We start from the raw sequence: 23,098 nt of genomic DNA on the forward strand, positions 1-23,098 counted from the left end.
TAGAATGAGACGAACACAGATTCGTTGATCGTCATAGTCTGTATAAACAGTTTGTGGCCGCCGAGCTTGAAAACGAAATATTTGGTGAAATAGATCGTCTACAACCCGATGAGCCTGATTCAAAAGTGAGTGGGTGGAAATTCTGAGTCAGACCTGGCGCGTGTGACTCAATGTGGAATTCACCCTATGCATTTTCAACAACTTTTTGTTTCAATGTCTAAATTGTCTAAATTCAGGGGGGGGGGGGGGGGTATTCGTCAGTTTCAATGCAGCCTCGTGTGGGTTCCGTGACCGCATCACGGCTGTGCCCGTCGGCCTGTGTCGTGCGCTATGGTTCCGAGTGACGGACCACACTGAAGCCGGCTGTGTTTAGCATCGTCACAGATTTAATAAGTCTCAAAACACACATCACAACAAAAGTCAGTATTAGTTCAACACATTTACACTCCAACATGGTTTTCTACACGTGGACCACAACGGCTTAACACTCGGGAGTTACATGAAATGTGTACAAAAATAGAAATGTCTCCACTGTACATATTCAAGACAAATTCACAATGCGTTAGAAGCGTCCTTGGATCAACGTACAAAACCAAACGCAGCAAGGCACTAAAGGGGAGATCTTGTCATCAACGAACATGTTAGACGCGACACTTTTGTCAACTTAATAACTTAAAACGTCCTCCGTTATTTAAAACCTTATTGCAATTATTTCACATTTCCTTGCGCGCTCAGTAAGTGTGGCGATGTTTATATAAAAAAAAAATCCCCTTCATCACAACCGCCCCCTATTATATCCGTACGAATTAATGGCTATATTAACTTTTATGTTCAGTAGACTGTGCAGGCAAAGTGCATTCGTGAAAGTCTCTCTTGTCACTTCCGGAGCAGGAATGGCTGAAGATGCGCAATTGCGCACGACTGCGCGCGCGTTTTCTTGTTTATTCCCGTCCTGGTTTTCAGGCTGCTATCTTGAGTTCACAACAGTTTGAGAATCATTATTCGAGTATTAGTGTGCGTCACGCGACCACGGTGAAAACAAAGTTGTTGTTGTTGTTGTTGTTGTTGTTGTTGTCGTCGTTTTTTTTTTACTATGGACAGATCCCGTTGGTTGCGCTGATCACGCCCGACGACCGCTCAAGCCCGGCGCTGCCGGACGAGGAGGAGGACGAGGTGGAGACAGTGGACGACTTCCTCTCCTTCTGCCTCAGGTGGATCTTAGTGTGTCTCTTCCTCTCGTCGCTCCGGGCGAATTTCCGGCCGCAGAAGTCGCAGGCGAACGGCTTCTCTCCCGTGTGCGTGCGGATGTGCGTGGTGAGGTGGTCGCTGCGGCTGAAGTTCCGCATACATATCCGACACTGAAACGGCTTGTGGCCAGTGTGGATGCGAATGTGTCTGGTCAGTTCGTCCGAGCGAGAGAACCGCCGATCGCAGCCCTCCGCCGGACAAGGGTACGGCCGCTCGTGGATGGGCGTCTTGCTCGGTCTGTTCGGGTACTTTCTGGGCCGCAGGATCGGCCTCAGGGGCAAGTTCTGTGGGCTGTAGGCAGATGGAAGCCTCGGTGGCCCTCCCTCGGAACCACCTGCGCCCGGACCCCCCAGCGTAAAGTTCCTGATAGTGTTCAGTGGGGTCAGGGGTGGGGGGACGCGGAATGAATCGAGCGGACATGGGCCGAACGGTTTCCGGTCTTGGATACCTGCCGTGTGCATGTCCCGCTGGCATGCCGGCTGGAAGAAGCCCGAGTAGTCGGGAATGATGGGGAAGAGGCCCGGCGCGTCTGAGCAGACGGGCTGCTTGGGTGAGGAATAGGAGGGCGGCGGGTACGACGCGATTGGACAGGTGGAAGTGGAAAGAAAGGCCGAGGGGTCCTGGTACACCTCCCCGCAGCCAGAGGAGGAGTAAGGAGGCGGGGGGGAATAGAGGTGGTGATGGTCCATCTCTGCCTGGTTCGGAGCCGCCATGGTGCAACTCAAATTTGCGCTGGAGAAATGATTGGGAGACCCCGAAGAAGCCGGGGAGGAGGACGCTGAGGAAGAGGGGGGAGGAGGCGGTGGCGGCTGGGCCACGTTGAAGATGCCCGAGACGATGTTGATCACTCCCTCGGGGTTCCAGTTACCTGGATACTGCGAGTCGATGGAGAACTTCCCCATGTAGGTGAATGTCTGGTTGCGGTGGGACGCGGGCTGCGAGAAGCCGCCGGAGTAGGCGGAGAGGTCCAGGGAGCGCTTCTCTGCGCTCATGTCCGCGCTCATCAAGCCGTCTGCAGAGGAGGAAAAAACAAACAGATCGTCAGTGAGGCAACACACACCCAAACAGGATCAATGAACATGTTCACAAGTGGACTTGGAGAGAGAGAAAGCTGGTGCGTCTTTGTTCCATTACGCACAGACTCTGTTCTCATCATGTCATAAAATCCACTGAAATAACTTCTAAACCACAACTTTACATTTTTTTTCTAATAAAAAAAAGTCTCTATAGGGATCACAAGCGAGAGCAGTGTGTCGTCTTACCTGCTCCCATATTAATATGGTCGTAATGCGCTCCGATGTCTGCGTTGGGGAAAATCGCCACAGAGGTCGGCATGCTGGCGGCGATGTCATCCACCGAGTACGCGCTCTCGGCGGGATGCACGAACCCCCCGAGATTCAGCGGCACCTTCTCCAGAGCTTTCGCCGTCATTGCGCAGTGGAGAGTTCGCTCCCCCACCCCCCCACCCCGGCCTTGTCTCCGCGTCTCTTGTCCTCCGAGCTCGTCACGAACTACAGTGCGCGACCCCGGCGCCGCGTGCGTGGCTCTCCGCTGCACGCCTCTGTCTGTCGCCGGGCGTCAGGGGTTGCGCGCCGCGTGTCTGCTCCGCTTCATGCGCTCTGCTCGCGAAGTGAGCACCGGCTGGCAAGTGACTCTCGTTGGGGACGCGGGCCCTGCCACCAATGTGTATATATGGGGACCCCATTTGAATGCGCCCGCTGCGTCATTGCCCAAGTATGGAGTGGGAGTGGTGGTGGAGGCGGAGAGGCCAAGAGGCGCTGCCGGCGCCGATTGGCGGCGAGGCTCCGTGACGCTTTGCGAGGGAATCACTCGTCGGAGAACCCGCCGCCGCGGAGAGGGAGAACGCGGACGTTTCCACTTGACGCTGAGGCAAGCAGCGAACAGCCAGCCAGCAATCACACGCAACCGACAGGCCTGTGGCACCGGGAGCGCACGCACAGCCTCGCCTTATCAACTTTCACTTTCAAACACCTGTATTTGTATTTGATTCTTTTTCTCACATGCGTCCCCGCGCTTACTTTCCATCTAATCGCAGTCTGATGTCACAATCTGAGTTCCGGTCGGGCCTCTTAACCCATAAAAGGTTGAATCCGGTGAGCAGGGGAACACCCCCCCCCATGCTCCATATTTGGTTTCGATTCCGGAGTATGATCATCGGAAAGTGACGAGTCTTGCCGAGCGGAGCGCGAGAAAGCCTCTCTGGCACGACCACATTGAAATGAGACGGAATTCACTCCTCTATAGGTGCAACAAGCGGCCTGGCCGCGGAAACTTCTGTCAGTCTGATTTGACTATGCACATAGGAAAGAACCGATTTGGTACACCGAGGAGGTAAATATAGTCATCCTGAGATATTTATAGAGACAGGGGTGGTGGGCCATGAGAAATACGCGCACACAAAAAAAACGGGGGGGGGGGAAGAAATAAAATAAGTGTGAAGGTAACAGTGGGACAATAAAGAAAGGGCGTTTTTCATTAACTTGTTTCGTTTCTATTTCTATCTCTCAGTACCATCTTTAGCTTTGTCTCTTTTCTTTACGACCTTTATTATTTAGTGTGGTGTGGTTTTAGAATCCTATCACGTGTCCAAAATGGTCATTTAGTGAGCAGTACCATGTGCCATTTTACTTTCCTTCACTTCTTCACATAAACGCTGTAATATACAGCTTCTTATACTGTACAGTGTGTTCGGAAGGCCCAACACAATTGTGTGCCCTCCTGTGGCCTCCTTCAGAATTGCCCCCTCTCTCTCTCTGTCTATCTCTCTAACGCACCCCCCCCCCCCCCCCCCCCCCCCCCCCATTCACACACACACACACACACACACACACACGCGCGCACACACACTGGTTTGATGTTGTAAAGTCCCTTTGTGGGTGGACAGAAGTTGATAGACAGAAATTATTGGGCACCGGGGGTGGAATATAGTTTCCATTGTGTATGTGTGTGTTTGTGTGTGTTGCACAGTTCACCACTTTAAAGCTGCAACCAAAGTATAGGTTTATCATTGACCTTTTTTACTGACGCATGTATATATGGGCAAATGAACTGTGTTAATAAAAACTAGAACGACTTCTCATGAGGATGGAGAAGCTGAAGCCAACTGAAATGTATTTTTTTATTGCCACACATCACAAAGATTGTTAGGGAGATTTTTGTTATTATTATGGCATAACAGTACTCGATTGGAAAAAACAACATTTGTGGCACTATAACAATTTGATTTACAGGATGCATTCTACAAATTTTGTTTTTTTTTGTTTTTTCCTATTGAGAAAAAAAGAACAAATTACTTTTTAAAAAAGGATAAGGAAATTCACCAATTTGGTTTTAGGAGTAAAGGAGACTTCCAAAAGTATTCACAAATAAGAAACTATATTACACTTATGTTTATGTTGCATCATGTTCAATCATACACCATCTGACATGATCATCTGATCAAGTTGGTTTAGTTATCCCCTGAAAATTACTGTGATACTTACCAAACAAATCCTGCAAGCCTAACTGTGAGGAAATAGGCAGACGTATAATGTAATGCTCATCTATTTCATTAATCCGATTTATGAGGCCATATACACTCAGAATCTAACATGGTGGGCAGAGGGCCTTTATGTTGAAGCAGCCCGGAGCAACCAGGACCTGGTTTCCATTACAATATGGCCTGAGGGGTTCGTTCCCTGTTTACTGTAATTTGCCATCTCATTACTGTAACCTGCGTTATTGTTTGCTCTGACATTTTTGTGTTTATTCTTTCATCTCTCTCCTTTCAGCTTTCAGTCTTTTTATCCTTCCATGTTTAAATTTGCCATGCAGGACAAGTATTGATGTTTGATGTGCATTCAGGTCTAATTCTGGAGCCTAGAGTTACATCTCTACTCTTTGTGTGACACTTAAACTGTTAAATCACATCCCTCACATGAAGATAAATATATTATATATGTTATAACACACGAGCCAATAACAGCTGTAATACCTGCTGGTGCATGTGTGTGTGTGTCTGTGTGTGTGTGTGAGCCCCCCCCCCCCCTCCATTCCAACATCCACTTGGCTTAGTTTGGGATGGGGTGAGGTCTAATAAACACTTTGTATGGGAAATAAAAGAATTCAGATAGATCTGAAGGATTATTGTTCCAAAATAGATAAACTTTTGGATTATGACATGACCCGGTCAACATGTCTTAAAACATGTGCTGTTATTCCCACATATCACATCTCCCCCTTTCCAATCTGGTGAGGCTCTCACGAATGACTTTTGAGTTCCAACTTGGTCAGAAAACCTGTCTTATTAACAATTTCTTATCTATCTCTAACTAGACATTTAGACATTACCCTCCCCTTTTGATACATGAGGGACACACTGTTTGCTACAATGATGCTGAATGTTGACACCGGACACAACCTGTGAGCTGCCAGTCGGATTTTAATTCCCGGGAATACACCTGAAAGAGACACGTGTGTGTCATGCGACATCCCAAACACCACACCCGTTTGTGAGAGTTGAAGATGTGACTCCAAGACCACAGGAAGAAGTCCCTGATGCTGGATGATCAGTTGTGGCTTGCGGTCGGCGCTCCAGTTCACCCCAAAGGCGTTGTGTGGGGTCGAGGTCAGGTCTCTGTGCACACTGGACGAGTTCTTCTACACCAACCTGAAAAAAAACACCAATTTTCACAAGTCCCACTTTGTGCACAGGGTCACTGTCGCATTGGACCAAAGCGGTGGAGATGACTGGCACTGGCCCCCCCGGAGCCCCTGTAAGCCATACAGAACTCCAGACGCTCTTGTCCTGATCACCACTTGAAAAGTTATCGACGCCCGATGCGATTATCTTCTTAGGCCTAATTGTCACTGCTTACATCTGACGTCAACACATAGCAGCAATAACTCACAGCACCTCAGGGGAAATCCCTGTACTTTCCCTGAACTGTAACCTACTGTCCTGTGGTAGATCACGTCACACGTCACAATATATTGATATTCTTATAATATCACCACAAAGACTAGCAGTGTGCATTTGATAACAGTACGTTTACAATATACATTAGTGACCCTTACAAGATAAAATATATTAGATTCCATATTACAATCTTTTTCCATTTTTATCTGCTGATCACCAGAAGACGGTGTGAGTTTTGTTCATCTGCGCTGCATTCCTGTGAATGTAAAAAATGTGGAAATTCAAGTTCCTGCAAGTTAAAATGCAGTTGAACAGTCAGTTTAAGTTGGACACCTATCTGACAGCAAACTTGACATCGTCTCATAATACAGGCTAGTTCATGTTCAAGCATTCCCACCCCAGTGCCACAAATTTCATTTGGGAGAATATACAATTATTTCCCTGTCTGTGTAATTGTCAGTGACGTCGAGACGCAACCCACGCTGGATACTGTTTGCTTCTGTAGCCCACGTACTTTTGTCTGTGTGGGAGCAACGCAACTGGGGTGTGTGCATGCAAATGTGTGTGTTTTATATGTGTGAGTGGGGTGGAGAGGTGATGAGTGTGCAGCCGGCAAAGTGAAGAAGCTCATATGGTTTAAAGTTGAATCTGACCCATTTTTAAGTGACACCCCGCACCCAACCACAAAATGCTCACATATGGAGAGCTGAAAGGATTATTTAAGATTTAAGGAGTTTCTAATCTTAAGTCATATTTTCAAAATAATGACAATAATAACAACAATAATGATAGGAGACAGTCAGTATGATGAACACAGTTCCACCAAACTGCTTCAACACCTGACATGAACCTGACATTGGTTTGGATCATGTTCATCAATGGCTTCACTAAATATATATTTAAATATCACTGAAATGCTTTACTGCCTTCAAACACACTTCATGATTTAATGCAGAAAGAGGTTGTAAAGATTGACTTGTGGATACAGATGACAGGCACCCACATGGATAAGACATAGATGTTTTTATCCTTTAAAAAAAAAGTAGATTAAACCTCGATTTCTTTCTTTACTCCACCATTTCTTTTAACATTGTGCACACAGATATACAATTTAATAATCGTAATTACGATATCTTGTCTTTTCAGCTTGACGCATTAGTATGAACCTCCAGATGTTCTGCTTTTCTCAACCTCCAAACCTCTGTGGATTTACAATCCAATATCATATTGAAGGGTCAGTGAGTGAGAGAACTCGTTTCTCTCTTCATTGTTGTTGTGTTTTTTTTCGGCTCGGGCCAGCCCGCGAATCCGTGACCTCGGGTATGGGAGACCGACTCGCTTATCACTAGGCCAAAAGCCTTAAGTTGCAGTGCCGCAGGCCAACGAGTCTCCAAGGTGTAGACGAGTGATGTCTACCAAATGCAAAATTGTTGGAGCGACCCGAGCCATTTGTTTTGTTATCGATTTACAGAGCCAGAGCTGAGCCAAAAAACCCCCCGCAAGATTTGTTATACTCTTCTACATCTACGGTCAAGAGGAAATTAAACATAAGTACAGACGTTTGTCAGGTGAGACAGGTGTTTGACATATGTCATGTAGTGGTGGTTCACTTTTCCAGTCACATACTGAAGGACACCTTTGTCACTACAAGAAGTTGCCCCAAAAAAACATGGATCAGTTAAATAATTGAATTTATTTGTGGTCATCTACTCTCTTTATTGTATTTATTTATTAAATACCCTTACATATTAACATAGGTATTGCCAAGAATTGTCTCTCCTCTATTAACCCCATGCTCGTGTTTCAGGCTGTTGGACCAATGCCTCAGCCATTTCATTTGGATTTTGTGGAATAATACCTCACCCACATAACTCCTACCCAACTTCCATGCTTCATGTCATGTCTGTCTAATGAAGGAACAACAGAAAAACCACAAAATAATTTTATTTATTTATAATAATAAACAACCTATTATACAGCGAAAAGCCAACATTAATCCCAAGTGAAGCAATAAAACCGTCTCTTGACAGACATTTACAAAAGCACATTCATCCTTTCAGAAGGATTTTTAGGTAAAAGTATATCTTTTTAGAGATGAACTGTCAGGGAGGCCCACACGGATTTTTCATTTAAAAAACGTCCATGACATCCACAGCGACTCAACTCTTATTGAGTCAACAGACACTTCTGATGGTTTGAAAATACAACCGTTTGTGAAAGTGATATGAGATCAAATGACGCATTTGCATTCTTGTGGAAAATTTCAGATTGCAACAATGGAAAGATATTACCGTCTACAAAGAGATGTATAGAAAATGTGCAGAATAGAAGTTGCTAAGGCCAATGGAATATGCATTGGTTCACTTGTTATTCTGACAGTGAGTTGTTGAGAAGATTGACTCAGCCATTCTCAGGTCTGTGTGTTGAGCACAGAGCTGGAGTCAGGATGTGGTGAACTTAACTTTGCATGAGATTTGAATCGGGCTGAAACAGCTAGTCCGACTCTGGTGACCATGTTGTACCTTGTTTACTTTTGAACAAGTGCAGTCTGAATGTAAAAACACAATTGCCTTATAACAACAGCAGGTCGCAGCTTCTGTGAGCTGCCTCCTAAAGCCTTGTCGGGTACAGTAACATTTCCGGGTTTGGTTCGATCATGCCTGTAGCGGCTCTTCCGCCATTGTCGCCAGGTATTTGTTGCCCGTCAGAATATAGTTCATCACTTACACTAACTCCCCCTGAAAACAAACAGAGAAATGACATGTTAATCTGTCAGAGGATTCAGAGGAATTGGTGCAAGCGTTTTGGAACTTCAAACAAAGCAACCTCCCAAATGTTTCCTTCTTCTTCGGGTCTTTGTAGTTGGTGTGAGATGTGTGTGGCAAGTGCGGCTCCATTTTGATCAGACTCGATGCCAACAGTGTGCAATGCAATGATGAGCAAAAGGAATTTGATGCAACACTTGAATGTTTGGGCCAACTAATACATGGTTGTTCACTACATTAGAGTTACTCTCATAGGTGTTGTGGTGATACCATTAAATGTCAAGAGAAAGCAGATTTCATCGAAACTTGCAATGAATGACGGGACATTGGCCGAAGACAACAAGCACCCATTGAGAGTTAAAGCAGATCCAAACAAAGGTGTAGATCCAGGAATTATATTTTTTAATGACTTGTGTGTGTGCAATTTGATGCAGATCCAAAATAAGAATTTTTGTATCTACCGAATTTAAATGTGGTGTCACAAGGGGACTGTTGGGCCATGGTGGAGGTATTTGTGCCATTCTGAACCTGGATTAAGTCAAAGAGCTCAAAAAATAAAAGTTAGAGTCGAACCATGATGTGTAATATTATTTTATTTTTGATAAAACTGATTTTCCGAAGTTCTTTGTAGGTGTGGCCGCAATATCAGGTAGTCTACAATGTCGCTATCCACTATAACATAAGTGACATTACGTCATTTTTTTTGAAATATATGAAATATATGTGATACTGTATGTATTCTGTTTTTCCCTCCCTTTCTCGTCCATTTTTTTTTTTTTAAATTTGTCCGGTCAGACCTGTGGCAACAAATTCAAAGCCGCTGCACATGCTGAACTTGGGACATTAGGCTTTGATCCAGAGTTTCTTTTAAAGTGAGCAGCCCTTCACTGTCCTGCTCAAAGACACTTCATGAGGACAGTCTTTCTAACCATCACACTAGTGCCCACCGGAACACACACTACTCCCATTTTTTCGCGGGGTGGAAGATCATTACCCCTTCATTTTGCAAGTCACCGCTCTTAAATCCATAATTCTTTCTTTAAAGCAGGGCCACTGCCACCATGACTGTTCGCTTTGTTGCATCACAGACTGATAGCTTTCATCGGTGGCCGAGTGAAACATGAAAGTGAGTCGAAACACTCTGATATCGGTCCAAGATAGAGGGGAAGAAAAAGAAAAGAGAGCGACCGAGGGAGATGGATGAAAGAAAAAAGCAGCAGAGTAGGAAAGTTCTGTTACACAGAGACGTGCCTTGTCTCAAAAGGACGGGACGGGACGGGGGGGGGGGGGGTAAAACTGCTTCTGCATACTGTCCAGTATAGCCTGCAATAGATTCAACATCTTAATTAGAAACCGTTTGCCTGTCATGTAACTCTCCCTTTAAAGCAATAGTCCACGATTTGGGGAAATTCTCAACGATTTTCTTTTTAACTCTCCGATTGTAGAAGTGAGACTGCCAACAAAGTTAAAGCCATCACACAAGTTGGCCCATGATAGCACAGATGAGCTCAAAAGCCAAAAAACGTGTTTCTGGTGCGACCTGAGCTCGACAGATGTTTGAACTGGGCATATAGTCGCAGAGGATCCCTACCACAGGGATGGCGGTCGCATTATTTGCCAGCTCGCTTAAAGGCCGTCAAGTTTGTGTGACTAACGCTGGCACTGGCCCGGCTCTGTGCAAAGTTAGAAAACACAGTTGCCAACACCTCCAACGCCTGCGATCCACCCGATAACCCATAATTGAAGTGAGCTGCATGGTTTGAGCGCATACCACATGGGCACAAACGCCTTGAGCAGCAGGACCCTGGATGAATCCTGGCCTGGACCACTCGCCGCACGTCTCTCCCGTCTCCCTCCGCCCCGTTCCCTGTCTCCCCTTCTCTCAAGAAACAAGACTGTGTATATTTTGTTCCGTTCGGGTCGCACTAAGGAAGGGATCCCCTCAAGGTCAGCGTGGGGAGGAGGAATGATTAAAGTCATGTGTCTTAGACATATGGCTCTTTTTTTCAAACACACCTGAGCATGTGAGAACGACATTGTGATAGACTTGGAAAAGATGACCTTTTTAAAAGAGCGTTTGGCTGTGATTTAATAGTTGGCAGCAGAGATAGAGATGATATTAGCAATTCCTTATTTATGATAAATATAACAATGGGGGGGGGGCGCATGGCTTTTTTTCACTAGTTGGTATTATTAAGCAAAGTTACTTAAATCATAATCAAAATATTATGTGTGTGTGTGTGTGTGTGTGTGTGTGTGTTTAAACACCTAATATAATGAGCAAAGCAGTTTTTGGATGTCAGTTGTAATGCAAATGGTGTCAGTTTTCAGGCTCTTCAGTATGTGCACAGAAACAAAGAGCCTCCCACCCGGCCTCATTCGCACATGTAGCCGCCCCTGTAAAGTTCCAGAGTAAAGTGTCATAGCTGTAAGTGTACAGTCATCATCCCCATCGCCATCCACCCCTGCTCAACTCTACCCAGCAGTGTTGCTGTGGTCGGACTGATCTGACATCACGCCGCACAGCCCCGTTCCACTGTGGAAATATTGCCATCTGCAATGCACTGCTGGGTTCACTTTCTGGTCCTGTCCTGCCCGGTCCTGTCCTGTTCTTGTGTTGCTCATGGCATGAAACTGTTGAATATCAGTGATGCAAAAAACACTGTGAGCATCCCATGTGCCTCTGTTCACAGTTAAACTGCACTTAACCACAACAAGGTGCACTTGTGAATTCTCATCTTCTGCCCATGCCGAAGCCAATTTGTTAACTATTATAATCCTTATGTTTCTGCTAAAACATGTTTGCTGATATGCAATGTATGTTTGAATGCTGGTTGCCTGGAGCTAGTCGGTTTAGCACAGTGGTATAGTGGCTGGCTAATCAGCCGCAGCAGCAGCTCACCAACCAGATCCACAAGTAGTCACTGTGACACCAAGCCAATTTTCAGCAACACATGTTTTTGCAAAAACAAGAAGGTGTCCTGCACCACTTTTTTCCCTAACTGGTCATAACCTTTAGATTCAAATGCTAACCATTAAATACACCCTTTAAGCAGCGAGGCCATGATAGAATGCCACTCAAACAGGCAGTGAGAGGTGAGCTGTTCCTCCTCCTTAATGTATAATCATTGTCTGAATAAATGACACGAGAGTTTGACAGAGACCTTAAACACAAACACACACACACACACACACACACACACACACACACTCATTAATGTGACAGATGTTGACAGAACAACTAAGGCCCCACTGATAGCACAGTGTCAATGGAATAACCCTTTAAACATTCTAACAGGGCCTGGATGCAAATAATGATGAGACACACATGCACATACTGAGACACAGACTTGTTCATACATACATAGCAATAGTGCATACGGAGTGATCAAAGGATGGCACATTAGCACATCGGCACACACACACATGCTGTCATGCCATAATGAAAGCCGTGACTAACGAGGCCATCCCCCAATTTTATGGGCATTATTTATTGTGTCCCTTGTCACTAGCCGTAGATCATCCTCTGCCAGATCGTGGAGACGAGCGTTGACATGAAATTAACTCTTTGTTGCATTCCGTCCGAATTCCCACTCGCTTTAAGGTTCGTCACTGACGCAGAGGATTGCCAGTTACTTAACCTGGAGATCGCACGTGCGTGTGTGTGTGTGTGTGTGTGTGTGTGCGTGTGTGAACACGTGTCTCCACACCCACACACTTATCTGGTTGGTGCTAATTTTTGGTGGTAATATTTGCCCCAGGGCCAATTGTTGTAGGTTAATCTGATGTGATGATCTTATATATCTGCATGATTGTTTTCTGTCTTTTTTTGAGCATGCAGACTAGGGGAAGCTGGATCCAACCACCGACCTTCAGGTTAGTGGACAACCTCCTGAGCCACAGTGTGTGTTTGTGTGTGTGTGTGTGTGTGTGCGCGTGTGTGTGCTTACATCGTTAAAAGCTCTCTTTCTTGGCCCCCTGGGTGTTAAATCTCAAGGCTATCCGAGTGTCCAAACTATTGCAAATTGGGTCAAAATCACACAACAGTGTTCACCTACAGTCGACTTGCAGTAATATGCATGTTCTGAAGCTTTTGACCAAATCACACTCAGTTTGCTCAGTTCACATGGCACTACAGATGTTTAAACTTTCCATTATTTTTGGTCTTTCAGGTCGTTTTTATCCAAGTTGGCTTAAAAGTTGAGCCAACTTGCCCGAGTTGACAGAAGGACTCAAGGAAATAATGGTACACTTATTTATGCGCTTGTTCTGGAGCTTTTAATCACATCAGCGTCTTCATCAGCAGCGGGTGTATCAAAGTAAGTGTTAAAAATAATGAAACATTTGAACATCTGCAGACAACTTAAACATAACTGAGGTTTATCAGTTGATGAAGACCCCAAGGTGATATGATTGAAAGCTCCAATACATGCATATATGGATCTAAACTGCTGTCATCAGACCCCTCCTCAAAAAACCAACCTTCGTCCCAGAAATCCAACTACAGGCCCATTTCCAACCTCCCATTTCTGTCCAAAGTGCTGGAAAAAGCAGTCGCCGCCCATCTTCAGGACCACCTAAATTCTCACTCCCTATTTGATGAGGTCCAGTCCGGCTTCCGTTCCGCCCACAGCACCGAAACAGCCCTGGTCAGGGTCACAAACGACCTGCTGATGGCGGCTGACACTGGATCACCATCGCTCCTCCTGGATCTGTCTGCAGCTTTCGACATAACATAACATAACATAACATCCTCCTTCAGCGCCTCCACCACACCATCGGACTCTCTGACTCCGCCCTGAGCTGGTTCCAGTCCTACCTGTCTGGAAGAACAGACTACGTCTCCTTGGGAGGAGCAAAAACTACAAACACTCACTGTCACTTGTGGAGTACCCCAAGGGTCGGTTTCCTCGGCCCCACTCTGTTCACCCTCTGCACTCTTCCCCTTGGCCGCATCATCAGCCAGCATAGAATATCATTCCGTTGCTACGCTGATGACACACAGCTCTACATGAAAACCGACCCTATCTCATCTGCAGCCTCACTGTCCTTGTCATGTCATCATCACTGAGCTCCTGCCTTGAGGAGATAAAGGCAGAAAACTTCCTACAGCTTAATAGTTGATCACATCACACCCGTCCCAAACTCACTCCACTGGCTTCCTGTCTCTTTCAGGATTGATTACAAAATCAACCTACTCACCTGTCAGTGCATCCATGGCAATGCCCCTCCCTACCTCAAAGATCTAGTCTCACCACAAACCCCCTCACCCAACCTCCGCTCCGGAAACAAAACCTTCAGCCTTCACCCCTCCAGGACCAGGCTGCGCACCATGGGGGGATCGAGCCTTCTGCTCAGCCGCTCCTCGCCTGTGGAATTCCCTCCCAGACCAGCTGAGGGCTCCACAGAGCTCTCTCTCTTTTAAGAGGGGCCTTAAAACCTTTCTTTTTAAACAAGCATTCCCCTAAATGTTGTACTTTTCTTCTACTGATGTTTTTTCTTTTTAAACCTATTAGTTTTATATTTCTTTGATCTTGTTTTTACTCTGTAGCACTTTGAGATTGCTTTTAGCAATGAAAAGTGCCCTATAAGTGAAATTTATCATTATTATTATTATTATTATTATTAAAGTGGTAAGTATTTTTCTTCAGTTCACTTTTGAGGTACAGTACTTGTTATTTACTTAAGTTTTTCCATTGTATCTTACCAAGGACTTGTACACCACCACAGTTCCGATGAAAATGTTGCATTTTGCACAACATGTAATACACTTGGACGATTTGTGGGTGACTCATTCTACCTCCTGAGCCACAGCCACCCACAGCATACACCCAACAATTGCATTATGATGTATCATTCTGTATCAATTCTTGTGTATAGAGAAGTAGTGGAGAAGTTCACATACACCAGCTGCAGCAGCAGTGTCATGTATACAGTAGGCCATTGACTGATGTATGCACCACTGTTTGGCTGTGCGAGCAGCCCGTTGACAACAGCTCAGCCACCACAAAAGCCCTAAGTTTCTGCAGAACACTGAAAGTGTTTGAAAAGCCCTGACGCCGAGAAGCCCCATCTGGATGCTTCGCATTTTCAGGAAGTGGAATGTTTCTCGTCCACCTCCACAAACTCAAATGAGGAAACGGTTTGGCCGTGGGGACGTCCTCAGATAATGTGGCCTGTTTTTCTCTTGTCTCGCCCACGGGCACAAAAATGTTTGCACACTGTGGCAGAGAAGTGAGAGGGGAGAGAACGCTCTGGCAGATAAAAGAGGAGGCGTGAAGAGGGAGAAGATGGGGCGTGGGGATGATGGAGAAGACGGAGAAAGAGCCAAGGGGAAGAAAGAGAGGAGTAAGAAAGGGGGAGAAAAGGGAGGAAAGAAAGACGGAAGGATGGAAGAAGAAGACAGTCGAGCCGGGTGCAGGAGCCAAGAGTGAGAGGAGGGAGCAGGAAAGGGAAGGGGAAAAGGAAAGAAGTGGGATTTAGAACGGACAACAATCACTGTGGGGAGGAAACAACACGATGTGGAAGAAGAAAGAGGAGAGAAAGACAGGGGGAATAAAAAAGTGAAATCTTAAGGAGTGGAGGAGTGAAAGAGCAGAAAGCAAGAATGTGATAAGAGAAGGGGAGGAAGCAAGTAGACAAACATACAGAGAAAGGTATATTTGAAAGGGTGAATAAACAATAAAACGCAGGGACAAATTAAAGGAAGAACGGAACGACTGAGCAAAGAAGTGGAGGAGAAAAAGGCAACAGGAATGAAAGTGATGGTTTAGGGAAAGGAGGTGTAATGGAGGTAGAGAAGAGGAAGAAGGACAGTAGGGAAGCACAGAAAAGAAAGAGGTGAAAGATGGAGCAAAGGAGAGGATGAGAGGAGTGGGGAAATAAAATCAAAGGGGACGAGGAAAAACAATGAAGAGGAGAAAAAACAAGAGGGAAAGGGGGGAGGGAGAGAGAGGAAGGAGGGGTTTTCGCTGACGAGGCCCTTGGGGTTTGCTTCTGCTTTGACCGAACACTCTCTGTGCGCCCACGCCACGGCAGCCGCTCAATTACCCGTTTCTTATTTCAGCGGCGGCTCCACGATCAGCCGGGGCCTGTGGGCAGTGGGGGTCCCGGGCCCTCCAGCTCCCTCGTCACAGGATCAATCCACATTTATCGGCTGTTGCCATCGCCGCGCCGACTTACGTAATCCCTCTGTGTTCCACTGCTCCTGCGTTAAGCGGCAAACAGAGTTTGGAACCTCATTTGGCCCCGTTCTGCGTTCCTACTTTGTTTAGTTTGAGACGTTAGTCTGATGCGTTTGCTGTTTCATCTTTTTTTCTTCTGTGTGCTGCTGTGGGCAATAAACTGACAGGGCTGAAGAAAATAAAAAAAGTCATTCTGCTTTTTATTTAATGAGGAACTTAGGGATACAAATTCACAATCGTCCACATGAAACAGAAAAATGTACTTTCAATCCAACTACTTTGTGAAATGTTTGCATAAAACTCCAGTTTCCTCCGCAACACAGATTCACAATCAGATTGCCATCGTCGTGTATCTACATTATCTGGTGAAGTTCTGTTTTATTCCTTCCAAGTTGACTTTTTGCAGATTCATATCTTCTGTGTGGCGACAGGAAGGATTTTCATTCATTCAAAATGCAAATGTAAATATGAAGGTCATGGAAATTCCTCCAAGAAGCTGCATGAATTCAGTAAACACAAAGGAAAACAATCATCAATGAATTGTAAAGTAAGCTTTTGTCTCTTTTATGTCATGCTGTGATTGTATTTGCACATAATTAATATTGTTATGATTAGTTTACTAATTTGAAAATAACATATATTTTGATAATTGAATAATCATTCAAATATTTTGTATATTGTGTATGTGTGTGTGTTATTCATTACTTTTAAATAGATGATAGTGACATATGATCAAGAACAAATTCTCTGCTGACTTCTCTGCTGAGGCCCCCCACTCACCACTGTTTGGTATTAATTACAGAGGGGAAAAAGAGGCAATGTTCCAAGACATTGGAACATTGTCTTTCCATCTTTATCTTTATTTTTGAAAGCAGTTGTTGATTTCCACATAAATATTGCTTTTATTATTTACAGAATTATCTTAAACAAACTTTTGAAATGTTTTTGACTGTAAAAAAAATGAATATCATAAACTTTCATGAATTGCATGCTTGCTGACATGTCTTCTATTAAACATACCTAATGAACAATGCTAACATTTTCCTATAATTACAATTAAATAACAAAATGAACTGTGACACACATATATAGACATATGAATAGGTTTTACCTAAATGCACCACCAAATAAAATGGTTACTTTCAATAATAGAGTGAGATATATATATATATATATATATATATACTCATAACTGCAGAACTGAAAAATAAGGAAAGTGCTGAGGGTGCGCTGCATTGTGACACAAACTCTCTCTCCGATTCATTCACTCTCATTGTCTCTTTACCTTTTTGTGTTCTCAGGGCCTGTCACTGTCCACCCACATCCTCAGATTCCCCCTGTCATCCCGCTCTGCCAGGACACCCCAACACACACACACACACACACACACACACACACACACACACAAAGAGTGGTGGGGCTGCCCATGTGGGAGAGGGCTGCCTGTTAGGCCGGCAGATTCTCTTTCTTCTCCTCTGGCCGTGGGAGGTTCCTGTTTTTCTTGGTGATTTGGTGTAGGTGGCTCTTTCCTCTATAGAGGCTGACCATCAAAGAAATCTCAGAAAAAGGCCACTGAAATAACAAATGACAGTGAGGAGAAGAATTACCATAATGTGAGCGTAGTCATTTTTGTAATGTCGTTTTGCCGGAATTATTCTGCTTTTGGGATTAATGCTGTAAATTGATTGATACTGTAAATGTGACCACACACACATTTTTATATTTTTTACAACCGGTTTACTGATTCATGCCTCTTAAGACTCAAAAATGTAGAACAAAGAAAACTACATTTTTGGCAGGAGTAGGTGAAAAGCAATGGCATTGGTACCACTCCACTGTACATATGCGCTCAAATAGTATAATAATCTTCTTACTCTGACTTTGGAGAATGTTTCCTAAAATAAAACATTGAAATGCTACAAAACTTGAAACCCACACATGGAAATATGTGTGAAAATTATTTCGGAAAAAGAGAAAAATCCCCCCTTTCTGCTACCTCTGTAATGCACTCCATGAAATGAGCCACTCACTGTTGCCAAGTGAGCATTTCCATCTGTTCTGAAATCTGCTCGCTGCATAACATCATGAAAGTTTCGGAGTGAAATTGATAAAAAAAAAAAGTCGAGCAACAAAAAAAGTCACAATGCAGCGAAAATCATCACAGGAGTCGGTGTGTGGTTCACAGTGGTAGAAGAATGGATTCATGCAATGTCATGTTGTGGTTACAATCATAGGAAAAGCTCAGGTTTTTAGGGGAGTAGTGGAGCTGCTGTACTGTGGCGACCCACTGTGTGGCACGGGCTGGCTGCTTCTTGATTTCTGACGGACAAGACTTGCTCCTTCACTCCAAGCTGTTTCCTGCCTGATCGCACTGAAACATCCACCAACTGTATTAATGACTGTTTCTGAAAAACAGAGGACAATCCTATACTCATCCTCGTCTATCTTTTAACAACGTGTGTGTGTGTGTGTGTGTGTGTGTGTGTGTACATTTCCACTGCACACATGCTCAGGGTGGGCATTGGCATTCTGTGAATTGTGACAGGAATGCAGAGAAAGGTCCCACTGTGTTGTACTCAGCTGACAACAACTGTATCCAACATATAGTAATAAACACACGATTAATCTTTTTTTCAATAACAACCATGTCATTAATTATCCCTCTACATCAGACAATTTTTTCAAAAATTGGATTGAAGTGAATGTTTAATTGAATTCAACGCTGGGTAGCTCCTCCCTCTGCACTCAAGTAGCCTCTGTTCTTGGAGTCATTGGTTGCACCAGACAATTTGGAAACATTCCTTTGTTTCATTCACGGCTGCATCACATCATTTCTGCAGATTTGTCACCTGTGCATTCATGCTGCCAGTCTCCTGGTCTACCACATCCCAAAGGGGATCTACTGGATTCACATCTGGCGACGGGAGGACACTGAAGCTCAATGGACTCACCGTCATTGTCACCGTCGCTGTTCATGGAAGTGGGTTAGCCACAGTGCACCATCCATTTCCATCCGTCCGTGTCCTCTGCATCCTCCTCGCGCCAATCTCCTGCATGTCCACTGTCATCACATCCTCCCACTTTCTCTTTGGCCTGCCTCTTGTCCTCTTGCCCAGCAGCTCCATACTCCTCATGCTTGGGATGGCAGTTAGAATACAGGTGCATCCTGAGTGGCTGGGTGAGGCCGACCTACAAATCACTACTGTGTTTTAATGTATCCTGACCTAGGCCTGAAGCCGCTGCTGATGCTCTGCTAACGTGCTGTCCATATTTGTGCGGACAAGGTGTTTGAAGTCAGAAAAGTATGGGGCCTGATCTTTGTCAATGTATATTTTTATGAAAAACTGTTACCAAAAATTAAGGAAACATGGTAAGACGTGAGGCCTTTTTGATTAATTCTCACATGGTATAATGTTTAGTATGCAGTTGTTAAAAAGGAAGAAAGCAGAGAAACAGGGCAGGACTAATCCCATGGAGTTGTGGATCTGCATCAACATCTACAGGAATCTGGAACTGACCTCAAAGCAAACAGTCTCAGCAGCGCCGACCTCAGAGAAGACTGAGAGCTGAAGAGGCGAACACAGCAAGCTATTTCGCTTTTCAGCAGTGCTGCACTTCCAGACTAACGAAAAAGACCAACGGTCTTGAATTTAATACACAACGTGACAGAATTGTCTGGTTGGGTGTAGGTCGAACCGCCTAGCTTGGTGAGCAACTGTGACTGGCAAGCAGCACGTTGCTGGCTTGCGTGTCAGCTCAACGGTCAATTCATAACGGACCCAGATGAATTCTGGGAGCTCATTTAAATTTGCTCTGCCAGAATACGGTCTGGATCCCCTCCCTTGATAAGTGATTTCCCTCCGTCAGAAAACTCGCCGGTCCAATCCCAACCGATTATCTGATAGCGGGCGGTGTGTATACCACGATGTGGACGGAAGTGACTTTTGTGAACAACCAAGGCTGCCGCTGATGAACGAGCATTGACTAAAAGACCCCGATATTCTCAAATTGCTCCCACAAATTTCTCGCATTGCACAACAAGACGTCACATGATTCATCTTTTTTTCCGTTGGTCACGCCTCTTGGAAATCGAAAAATGAACCAAGAGGTCCCAGACTAATACGTGTTTGAGCATTAGCCTGGCTACACCAGGCTATTCATAATGTGGGTGGAATACATTATCATCCCAAAACACATTTGTTTGTATACATCTGGGTAATATTCAGGTCCTCACAAATATCTTTTACACTTTACACTTTGATTTTTGGAATGGATCAACTGGAACCCATTTATCATCCACAGCATGTCTGGTGGATCACATGGGAGCGGCCAAAGATCAGCAGGTCAGAGTTAATTGGTTTTCGCTCATTAAAGCGATCCCCTGCCTCCGTCATTAGACTGAGCCAGGCTCCACCATTGACATTTGACTTCTGTGCCATCATCAGGAAGCATTAATGCTAATGTCTTGTAACTGCAATAAAGTGTTAAAAGAAAAGAAGAAGAAAAAAACGCTCCCTCATTACGTGTCATTAGAGAATGATGAAACATCTATTGTTTGTCTGTTACACACATGAATCTGTGAATGTTGTTACAGTGTGTGTGTGTGTGCGTGCGTGTGTGTGCGTGCGTGCGTGTGATTATTCTGACGGCCCCATCAATCTTCATCCTTTGTGAGATTGAGAGTGAGAGCTGTGACTGGAAATGATGGGGCTGCTGTGAACTAATGGAGGGTACCTCCAACTACAGGGAAGCAGAGTCTTACAGGTCAAAGAGGTGATGCTCATTTCAGTTGTGTTATGGGTTATCTTCATTTTACACCATGTCCAGAATGGGGGGGGGGGGGGGGGGGGGGGGGGGGGGGGGGGGGGTACATGCGATAAGACAACCAGAGGCAGAGATCTTTTACAGGCAAAGAAATCCATTGACACGTGTAAAACAGGCTCATGTTAACCAACCAAGCTATGCTATGTATTGCTTTACGCTAATTCTTTTCTTTACATGCTACATTAATATGCTTTTTGCAATTGGCCGTTTCAGTATAACTCTCCTCCATTGGAAAAGTGCCTTCCCTCCAGCAAAAACCCTGCCGGTCCAATCACAAGCGATTATCTCATAATGGGCGGGGTTTATACCACGGCGCGGGGAGAGGCGACTTTTGTAAACAACCAATGCTGATGAATGAGTATTTGACTAAAAGTACCCGATATTTCAGAATTTCCCACAAAAACAACGACACTGGTTCACAGACATTGTGGAATCATCATCACAGGCATCACCTCTCTGCTCTAGTCTGTCGACATTTTGGTGTCACACGATTTGATGCTCTCACCGGCCTTGGTAACGCCTCTTGGAAATTCAAAATGAGCTGGTAGGTGCCAGACTAATAGACGTTTCAGTATCGAGACACGGTGAAATGACGCCATAGGTTATCTGGATGAACAGTGACTCTAAATCACTGTAGCTCATTGTTACTCTGTATCATAAAATACTCATGAAGGTCCATGTTTTTGGTCGAGGCAAGCGCACGTTGTGTGTTCTGGTTAACTTCAGGAAAAATGGCCTGCACACTGTGTTAATACAACTTAATTGCTACTTTTTCCTACAACATGGAAATTCAGCCTGGTAATGTGAGTTCATTTGTTGTGGTTGTGTGAGTGTGTGTGTGTGTGTGTGTGTGTGTGTGTGTGTGTTCTAGCATGTTTTTGATGGAATTTCTAAATGCATGCTTTTTATTGTGACAGTGATAGCTGCAACCGGCTTCACAGTTTTAACCACAGGGAGAAACTATCAGTTCTCCGAATGTTTGACGCACCTTCGATCACAGTTTGTCTCGTTTTCCGAGAAAAAGAGGGACGACAGACAGAGACGGAAAGAAAATGGCAAAGACATTAAGCAAATAGCATCATTAAAGCCAGTTAATCTTCACCTGTTGACTTCATACTTGTGGAGCGCTCCATTCATCTTGCAGCACCTCCCAGGAGCTGGTCAGGTGTCAAACAGGCTAACAAATGACCTCAGCTAATCGCTATTTAATTTACTACAAGCAGTCATATGGAGACACAAGCACTAGGTGTGTGTGTGTGTTTGTGTGTGTGTGTGTGTGTGTGTGTGTTGTTGGTTTGCTTTACAGTTATGGTGGAAGTTTAACCATTAGTCCGTCAGTACAATTTATCATATTTGAAGGTTCTCTCAACAAATAGTTGCTGTCCATCAAAATGATAATTAGACGCTGCAGCAATTAGTACCTCACATCAGCCTTAGGTCTTCACTCGTCTTCTGCTTTGTTGTTTCTGCCGTAACGACCCCGATACATGTAAGGGTTCACTTCTTTTTTTTTTTTTATTCGGCACACATCGCATGGTTAAATAAGTCCATTTTTGTTGCATGCAATCGAATCACTTAGATGAATGAGTCAGACAGATATACAGTGGGGTGAGGAGTCTGAGATCACTGTTGAGTGTGGCTAAACACTGTCGACTGAGACTGTTGTGTGTGGAAATCCCTGGAGATCAGCTGTGTCGGATACACACTCACACAAACTTCCCTGAGATCCCGTTTGCATTTAACTTTTGAATGTTGGATGTGAACATTAAGTGAAGCTCCTTATAAATGTGGGTTTATAGTATTAACACACAGAGGTGCCTGCTGCCCATGTGACCTGTCTCTTATGGAGTGTACATGGTTAAATATTTTCATGAATAAGCAGGTGTGCAGGTGTTCGTAGTAAAGTGCACGGCTGTTTAGTGTTCACTCTTCATGTTGTCTATGTATGAAGTGTCATTTATATGGGAGGGTTCATCTTATATACTGGATATTGAGTCTTTGCATTGTTTTGGGTGCCAGTCTTTAACATTCACATTGACAATGCATTAAAAAAGAAAAGAACGTGCTCATAGCACAATGACAGGTCCTGCGGAAAACAGTTAATATGGTTTGCTCATATTTCTTTTACATACTTTAGTGATGAATCTATGAAAAAGCAA

The 23,098-nt window shown here is 44.6% G+C and overlaps 1 protein-coding gene across 1 annotated transcript; it reads right to left on the minus strand.

The window, feature by feature from the left end:
- Nucleotides 1–364: 364 nt before the first annotated feature.
- On the minus strand, nucleotides 365–3,204 carry egr2b (early growth response 2b). The gene is made up of 2 exons (XM_035613705.2): nucleotides 2,511–3,204; nucleotides 365–2,260 (listed from the first exon to the last, which is right to left on the minus strand). Exons 1-2 carry the CDS (start codon nucleotides 2,677–2,679, stop codon nucleotides 1,092–1,094), a joined length of 1,338 nt encoding a protein of 445 aa, XP_035469598.1. The 5' UTR covers nucleotides 2,680–3,204; the 3' UTR covers nucleotides 365–1,091.
- Between the last annotated feature and the right edge of the window lie 19,894 nt (nucleotides 3,205–23,098).

The sequence above is a fragment of the Scophthalmus maximus genome, chromosome 16, assembly GCF_022379125.1.
Source record: "Scophthalmus maximus strain ysfricsl-2021 chromosome 16, ASM2237912v1, whole genome shotgun sequence".
In the NCBI taxonomy this organism is placed as follows: Eukaryota; Metazoa; Chordata; class Actinopteri; order Pleuronectiformes; family Scophthalmidae; genus Scophthalmus; species Scophthalmus maximus.

Coding starts and splice junctions, on each gene's coding strand:
- egr2b (XM_035613705.2), bottom strand. CDS start 2,679: ATGACGGCGAAAGCTCTGGAGAAGGTGCCGCTGAATCTCGGGGGGTTC. Junction 2,261..2,510: donor CCATATTAATATGGGAGCAG/GTAAGACGACAC, acceptor CCTCCTCTGCAG/ACGGCTTGATGAGCGCGGAC.